Source organism: Mirounga leonina, unplaced genomic scaffold (genome assembly GCF_011800145.1).
Source record: "Mirounga leonina isolate KUSES-001 unplaced genomic scaffold, KU_Mleo_1.0 Mir_154, whole genome shotgun sequence".
Classification (NCBI taxonomy): Eukaryota; Metazoa; Chordata; class Mammalia; order Carnivora; family Phocidae; genus Mirounga; species Mirounga leonina.
Window position 1 is genome coordinate 36,579,316 of NW_023270389.1, and position 8,402 is coordinate 36,587,717.

At 42.9% G+C, this 8,402-nt stretch overlaps 1 protein-coding gene across 1 annotated transcript; it reads right to left on the reverse strand.

Moving 5' to 3' along the window:
* Nucleotides 1-873: 873 nt before the first annotated feature.
* Nucleotides 874-8,165, reverse strand: SLC30A1 (solute carrier family 30 member 1). Its single transcript, XM_035010491.1, has 2 exons — nt 6,906-8,165; nt 874-5,254 (listed from the first exon to the last, which is right to left on the reverse strand). Exons 1-2 carry the CDS (start codon nt 7,519-7,521, stop codon nt 4,353-4,355), a joined length of 1,518 nt encoding a protein of 505 aa, XP_034866382.1. The 5' UTR covers nt 7,522-8,165; the 3' UTR covers nt 874-4,352.
* Nucleotides 8,166-8,402: the final 237 nt, after the last annotated feature.

The following is an 8,402-nucleotide window of genomic DNA, read 5'->3' on the forward strand; positions in this document are numbered from 1 at the left end:
TATCTATTGCCATTTACTGCCAAGTGATTTTTTCTTATGCAGTTTTTACCTGCTTATCTCCTAGCCAGAAGCACAAGTTCTTTAAGGAAATTGTAAAGTATTTAATAATCCTTGTTAGTAACTATGCTCACAAAGAGCAAGAACCAAAAGAAGCAGGTTAACCTGTAATTACATAATGCAATGTTAATGTTTGTAACAAAAAAATTTCACAGCCATGGATTATTTCATGTTAGTGAGGCTTTGCTGTGTTACCCTTTCTAGTTCTATTGCAATTTTTGCCCATCTTTTTCCTTTCACAATACTATCCTATAACCTGGTCATCCCGTACACCTAGCAACACTTAAGCTGCAATTTCCCTTTAAAACACCCGAAGTCTACATAACCCAACCTAGTATAGGAGGGGAGGCCACATGCACAAAACAATGAAGCAGATATTAAAATTAGTTTATTTTTCTACTTAACTTTTAATAAATGAGAAGAAACACAGTAGTCTGTCTCATAAAGAACATTTATAATACATAACAATCCATAAAGCCTCATGGTGAGGTAGGAACAGCTTTGGAAAACAACGCACGGTCATAAAACATACAAAAAGTTAGGTAAAATGTTGCAGCACTAAAGGACGTTTTATCTGCATCTGCATTTAATGAGATGATAGTTGCATTTAACTGTGCCACATCTGGCCCAAAAGACAGGCTATGGTGGACCCAAAACAACGCAACAGGGAAGTTTCATAAAGAATCACAGGATACATTGATACACTTCATTGTGCTGTTTCAAGGCAGGACCTAACACGGCAATTTGTGTCTTTTTACATATAGCCACATAATAATTGTATGTTACATTCCCTTCAGCATCTTTTTGCCAAAGACGCTGGACCACAAAATTTTTGGTTTAAAAGTTTAAACTGAACGACATACAAAAGGCTCTTGTGCCAGTGAAAATGACTGCTAAATATTCCAGAGCTTGTTAGTAAAACAAAATAGCATTGCCACATGGTATCTGTAGAGCTACATCAAAATAGTGCTATTACAATTCCCGTTTCAGATGGCCAAACGCTGCATTTGACAGTTTTCCATTTAAAAAGCAACCAAAAAACCTCCACCTTCCCAAGAGTTTTAACACTGATGCCTTAACTGAAACTGAATATTTATTAAAATAAATATTTCTATATTGTAGAATTATTCTCCCTATTTGTATATGTGTGAACATCTTAAGACAGCAGGTAAATGACATTTGTATCATTCAAATGATATCTGCTTATACACAGTAAAAGAATCTTCAACTTAATACCACTTAGCCTACTAAATACTTCACATTAGGTTCCATAGGCCCTTTTCCCTCAAAACTTCCAAAAATTCAAAATTAACCGAGCATGTTAACAGGATACAAACATGTTAACATAGTCTTCTACCTACTGAGATTTTTCCAAGGTGCTCTTGATGGAAACTTTTCCTATTCAAATTACATACCTTAGTTATTCAAACATTGTTTTCTAAAATGCTAAAATTCACACACCAAAGGTTTTGCCCTTTTTTGACTTTTTTTAAGGTTCTAGTCCGTATTTTCACAATGCAGATGCCCTTCAAAAAACTCTTATTAAACAATCACAGAAGCTGAAAGGTGGCAACAGAGAAGGAAATCTCTCCTCACTAAGGCGGCATTTGGCTTGGAAAAATTGGAGTTGTTTTATTTCAGGCACATGCAGCACCTCCTTTTCACTAAACTGAGACAACAGACAAGTTTCTAAACACATATTCTAAATACACTGATCTTGCTCAAATATAAAAGAGCCAGCAGGAGAGATGCACCTCCTAAAATTGATGCATTGCTAAAAAACAGCATATTTAAATATTGGGTTTAAGTCTCCTAAAAATTCAGGGTATTTCCCTCATTTTCTTTCAGGAAGGAATAAGCTATTTTGGAAATGACACTTAAATCCCACAATATTTAAATATAAAAGCATTTTTTAAAAGATAATGCTAAAAATGGGTTAGAAAGTGCATTGTCAAGAAATAAATAATTCTCTGCTAAAACTCAAAAGGTGAGTCAGTGCCCACAGATTTTGCTATTATGACAAAGTCCTTTGAAAAAAGAATTCTATGGTACCACTTTGTTACATATAAGCGATTTAAAAATTATGAAAAGTGAAATAACTGAAATCTAAAGGCTGTTACCTTCAAAGCACTTCTGGAAAAAAAAAAAAGCCCTTGTCCCATGCTTATATACCATTAAAAAAAAAAATCCTCATTTAGCTGATGTTTTATACATTATACAACCTTTAAGAAAGACCCAATAAAGCATTTGTCAAGAAAACCCCACTGAATGTATTTTACCAGTTATCCTATTATATGTGTCATTACCAAAATGTTTCTGTAACATAAATTGTTTTAAGATCTTAATAAAATGGTTTGTAGTTTTAAGTGTTGAATCAGGAATGTACGTGATATAGTACAGTTTGAAGCTCTCTCCTTTACCCATATGATGAGATTCCCGAATTTCATGTTTAAAAAATTTTTTTTGCAAAATTCAAAGTAACTTCCAGTTTAGGAATTGAATTACACAATTATCAGATAAGAGTATTAAAAGATCAAGATGTATTGCAAATTGGTGGGTTATGGTTTTGGCCCATTATAGCAAATGTGAACTTACAAACTGTGTTCCTAAAATTACCTCATTCTCATTGGAAAAATCGGCTGTTCTTAAATAGGCCCATTGCCAGCAATAGGCTTATACTAGAAAAAAAACACACCATCTACCACAAAAGATCCCTTTAAAAAGTTAACTGTCCAATGCCAACACTTTCATCTTAAGACCCATTAAACAATGAATTATTTCAAATCCCAAAAGAGAGCCATCCCAAAAGTAGTCAGCTATAAAAGTTACTGAAGTAGTCAGGATACCTTATTTCTAGAAAAATAGAGCTATACATGATAACTGATATTAATATTCATCCTTATGAGGACAAAAATCTAGTTTCTTCACAAAGCATAACCCCTCTCTGTCAAGAAAAATATAACTTAAATATCCTTAAATAATATTTGTGTATGGATTCGAAACCCATAGCAACAATGAAATAGCCAAGAACAATTTCCTGTGTAGATACTGTGGCATCTTACAAAATAAGCCACTATTGCAAGATCTGAGCAATGTCAAGACAGGATAACCTACAGAATCTTAATTACTAATTTTGCCTTAACTTTGTTTTTTAAGAATTTAATATCCAAACTGCATTAACCATTAGATTTCCTTTTTCTCCTAAGTCAATGGCTCTGGGCAAAGCACAAGAACTGCTGGTTGTACTCGAAAAAATCTCCATTTGAATCCATTCACAATTGGTCACCATGAAATGACTCTAATTTTTGCTTAAGTATCTACAATTTGAAAGATTACACGAATAAGCTTGCATTTAACATGTAACTATCAGATTAGCTTTAATGTCCTTAAAAATATTTACCGTATATATTTCATAAGTAAACTTTCAGCTCAATGTTCCTAATGCCAATCTTTCAGAGAAAGTAATGCTGGTGAATATGTCCACATTTTAGACTAACTTTGGTAAAAGAAAACATGAGTTAAAATTCTCCCAATAATTTAAAAATGTGGTCTGAATATTAACTTACAACAATCTAAATATTTAATTTGGTAAACCTTCTCCCCTGCTATTACTCTCTGTATGCCCTATTATATGTAAACTGTAGTTCAACTTGTTAATTATCTCAACTGTTTATTTAGAATAATACTCAGCAATATAGAATCCAGGATAGTAACTGATCTTTAGTATTACAAATACCCCATGTAAAGAAAAAACAGGAACTTCTCCTAATAATATCCATGAGTCATTCTGAAAAACATGCCATGTAATGATTTCAGAGGGCAAGTAAATATTACCTAAAACGTCAAAGGAAGCAAACCTGTTGATGATTTTTCAAGTTTAGTGATTATAATTCTAAAAAACAAAGTGTAACACTGGGGGGAAAGAAAAGCAGAGAAATTCCAGTAACAATTGTAATTTATTTATCCCCCTAATTAATTTTTTACCATGGAAAAACTGGAAATCAAATGTCATTATGTTATATAAGGTTTATACTTACTTTAAACAAAAATGTAACATAGTGTTAAAACTGGCTTTCCAAAATTGTTACAGCATAGCTGTACTCTGCACTAATAATCACAAAGTTGTAATATAGAACTCTGTTAAGCAGTCCCATTATGTTCTTACAAAAATAGAATTAAACTGTGTGACCAGACAAGGACTTCAATTACACTACTTGGCAAACTTAGAATTTCAATGGAGTCTTTTTCCTCTTGCAGTTTAAAGCAAAAGTCAAATATCACATCTTTCTCAAGACTCACAAAGATGATTCAGGTTGTTTGTTTGGCATTTTTTTAATCTCTATCACAACAGCAGGGATGCTTTCAACTTTAGTCCTCCTGGGCTTCTTCTCTAGATTGTCACTAAGTTCTAGACAAGAAATGCTAACTGTTGGGGCCTTTTCTGCATCCTTTCCAGAAGGGGCTTGTGGCCGTGTCCCACAACATTGCTTCAAAGCACACTGAGTTCTGCAGGCAAGTTCACATGGGACTACACTTGATTTAGAGCCTACACTAGCAAATTCAGGCTGAATGGTAGTAGCGTGAATTCCGTGATTATGAAAAACGTCTTTAATGATTTTGGCCACCTGCATGTATGATGTCGGGTCTTCACATTTTATGTGAGCAGTGGCAATGATTCTGCTTCCAGCAAGTTGCCAAACATGTAATTCATGAACTTCCTCAACTCCTTCAACATCTCGAAGTTCTTTTATCAAATTTTTGATATCAATTTGTTTAGGAACAGTTTGTAGAAGAATAAGAGCAGATTCCTTAAGTAATGGGTAAGTTGTGTAAAGAAGTATACAAACCATTACAATGCAAAGAGTTGGATCTAAATATAGCACCCAGCAAGGACCGGCCTCATAAACTGTTGCATGAGTACTATTAACTATTTCTACAAATGCTTTGCAGGGGTCAGGGGTACATGGATTCACACAAAACTCCCCTTCAGGACAACCCTTCCAAGAAAAGTAAAAGACCAAGGCATTTACTACTACAATCACTGAACCCAAAGCATCTCCAAAGACATGCAGAAAAACTCCACGCATGTTAAGTTGTCCAGCCTTATCATCATCTTCCAATTCCACATGGTCAGGTTCTCTGATAAGATTCCCATTCACTTGTACTTCCACCGCATCATTTCTGGACTTTTCTGGATCTACAAAGAAAGAAAAAATGCTGTATCAAATACATTAAAGTGTTCATACAAACATCTTCATCTAATTCCATTTTAGTGAAAGAGGTGAACATTTTTCATGAAACGTAATTTAAAAATGTGCCCAGGGCAGTTTAGTATAAACTAACATATTGGGAACAAGCCAGGGCATAACGGCCAGGGCTAAATCAAGTCATTAGGAAGATTATTGCCTCCCTATTCTAACCACCCTCCTACCTCCCCACCTCCAAAAAAAAGTTCATCTTTTCTGTGAGGGGGTGGGGGTGCTGTGAACATTCCACTATGCTTTTTGGCATATACAAAAAGAAAACATAAAATTGAATGCTATCTCCCACAAACTAAATGCAACTATGGAAAAGTCTACTACAAATGCCTGATTTGACCCACAGCTCCAGTCACTCTTTGTCCTGAAGGTGGTGTGGCTCACTCAAACTTTTATCATGAATAGAAACCACAGAATCTCTTGCTGGAGAGGGTTTAGAAACTGACAGATCAAATATAAACCCATCAACAATCATAAACTTCAGGAAAAGTTGAAATAAATGGTCTCCATCTACTCTACCAGTTCTTAAACCAAATGTACCCATCTTTTAAAGGAATTACTGTATACACACCAGAACAGCTTAATTTTCTTTGGAATAACACCTTGCAGAGTGGGAGTGAGGGGAAATTCAATTGTTTATTAAACCTTTTCAGTGTACAAGTTCAATTTCATTAACATGATATCCTGCATCTTCAAAAAAGAACAAGTTGTCTATGTAGTATCATACCACTAAGCAAATAAATGTAAATGAAAAAAAATTGGAAGGAAATACACCAAATTGTTAACGTCATTAGAGCCTGGGTAGTTGGGCTTTGGTTGATTCCTTTTCCCGGCTCTTTTCTTTCAACATTTTCCAAATTGCCTTCAAGAGCAATTATATTTAGAATGAAAAGCATCCAGTAAAAAAGAAGATGAGTAAGTTACCATCACTTTTATTTTAGTATGATTTTGGAAAGTCCTAAGTGAAATGTTAAACACTACCAAACTGGTCCTAAATCTAGGATTTGCAAGATCAGGCTCAGACTTTAGATAATTAACTGAAATAAAAAGAAACCTCTAACCAGGGTTTTGAGCTTAGGAGAGTCAATGGCTAGACGGCTCTGAATGTAATATTGAGAAACTTGTTTAAAGGGCGCAAGAACTACTTGGGCAGGGCAAGGTTTCAAATGGCCAACAACTAAGGATGAATTGGGGATTCTCTCCGTTTCCCAAGGGGTGGCGGCCAAGAAATTTACTTAGGAGGCACTTACGATTCTGTGAAAACCGAAATCAGACAGTCTCTTGAAAGAACCACTCGTAAGGGCGGCCCAGGGCGGCTGTGGACTGCAGCGGGCTGACGGCCCCCTCCCGACCCTCTGCCCACTCTCCAAACCACAGTCCCCACCGCCACCTCCAGCCGCGCGCCCCGGGTGCTAGCACCCGGCCGAAAGGGGTCCTATTTCCTCGCGTGCCCCGCGGGTGCGGGACCTGGAGGGCGAGAGGCGGCGGCGGCGCGGGCACCAGGGGGCGTGCGGGCCATCCCGCTCAGGGCCAGGCTAGGGTCCGGGCTTCCCCTGACCCAACCACCTGCGGTGGCCACTCTCTCCTCACCTGGCCGGTCCAGCTTCAGCCCGTTGGAGTTGCTGCTATTGGACACCAGGGTGTTGGTCTCCTCCTGGTCGGGCCTCTGCTCGCCCGGGGTCGCGCTGTCGTCGCTGTCCCCGGCGCGGTTGCTCTTGCCGCGGACCCCCTTGGGGAGACCGTGGCCGTGACCCCCGTGCGAGTGGCCGTGGCCGGAGTCGTTGCCGAAGCCGCTGTGATGGTGGAAGAGGCAGAGCCCCATCACGTTGACCAGCAGCCCGGCCACGCCGACCCCGAGGACCACGAGCGGCTGCTGCATCTCGTGCGGCTCGATGAAGCGCTCGATGGCCTCCAGCAGGATGGCGAAGCAGAGGCCGGTCAGGAAGATGGCGTTCACCAGAGCCCCCATCACTTCGGCCCGGATCCAGCCGAACGTGTTCTTCTGGGTGGCGTGGGTCCGCCGGGCGAAGCGCTCAGCCACCAGCGCCACCACCAGCGCCAGCACGTCCGACAGCATGTGAAAGGAGTCGGAGAGCATCGCCAGCGACGAGGTCACCCGGCTCACCACCACCTCCAGCACCATGAACATGAAGGTCAGCATCAGCATGCACACCAGCCGGCCCCGGTTCCGACCCCAGCACCCCATGGCTGCGGCTCAGGGGGCCCGCCGAGCGCGGCCCCGCGGCTACCCTGGCGGTGGCGGCGAGGCGCCGGCGGCCGGCGACCCGGCGGCGGAGGCGGGAGGGCGGCGCGGGGCTCTCGCCGCCCGACCGGGCCGCTCGGGAAACCTCTGAGTGCCCTCCGCGGCCGGACGGGGACGAGCCCGGGGTCAAGCCGCCGAGCCCCCGCGCCTGCGGGCGTCCCCGGCGGGCCGGCAGCGCGCAGCTCCTCAGGCGTCGGTGCTCAGAGCCGGCGCGGAGGCCCGGCTCAGCCCCAGCAGTCCCCACACCCACAGCTGGGCGGCAGAGGCCGAGGCGGCCGAGGCGGCGGCGGCGGCGGCGGCCGAGGCGGCGGCGGCGGGGCGCTGGGGCTCCCGGAGCCCGGGGACGAAGAGCCGGAGCAGGAGCAGGAGCAGGCAGGCGGCGGGGGCGGGCGACGGGCAGCTCCGCGCTACGAAGGCTCCCAGCATCTGCAGGGCTCTCCGCGCAGGTCTTCCCCTCGCTCGTCTCCTCCGCTGTGGCTCGGACCGGGAAGCCGACGCCTGAAGAGCTAAAAAGGCGGCGGCCACGGCAGCTGCACTCGGCCCGGTCTCCGGCGCCTTCTTCGCCCCCCCGCCTTTGCAGACGGTTTACAAAAAAACTTTGCTTTGCACTCGGAACCCCCGTTTTCACACGGACCCGAGCGTGACAAGGCCCCGACGCCCCGCCCACCAGGCCCGGCACGCTTCCCCATTGGCCAGAACCCCCTCACGACAGCCTCCGCACTCCGCCCACCCGCGCTCGCTATTGGGTGAAGGCTCGGCGGGGCGGGAGGGGGCGGTGTCGAGGCTCCAACAGATGGGGGCGGGGCCTTTCCCTCCAGGAGCCG

Coding starts and splice junctions, on each gene's coding strand:
- SLC30A1 (XM_035010491.1), bottom strand. CDS start 7,521: ATGGGGTGCTGGGGTCGGAACCGGGGCCGGCTGGTGTGCATGCTGATG. Junction 5,255..6,905: donor GCTGAAGCTGGACCGGCCAG/GTGAGGAGAGAG, acceptor CTTTCTTTGTAG/ATCCAGAAAAGTCCAGAAAT.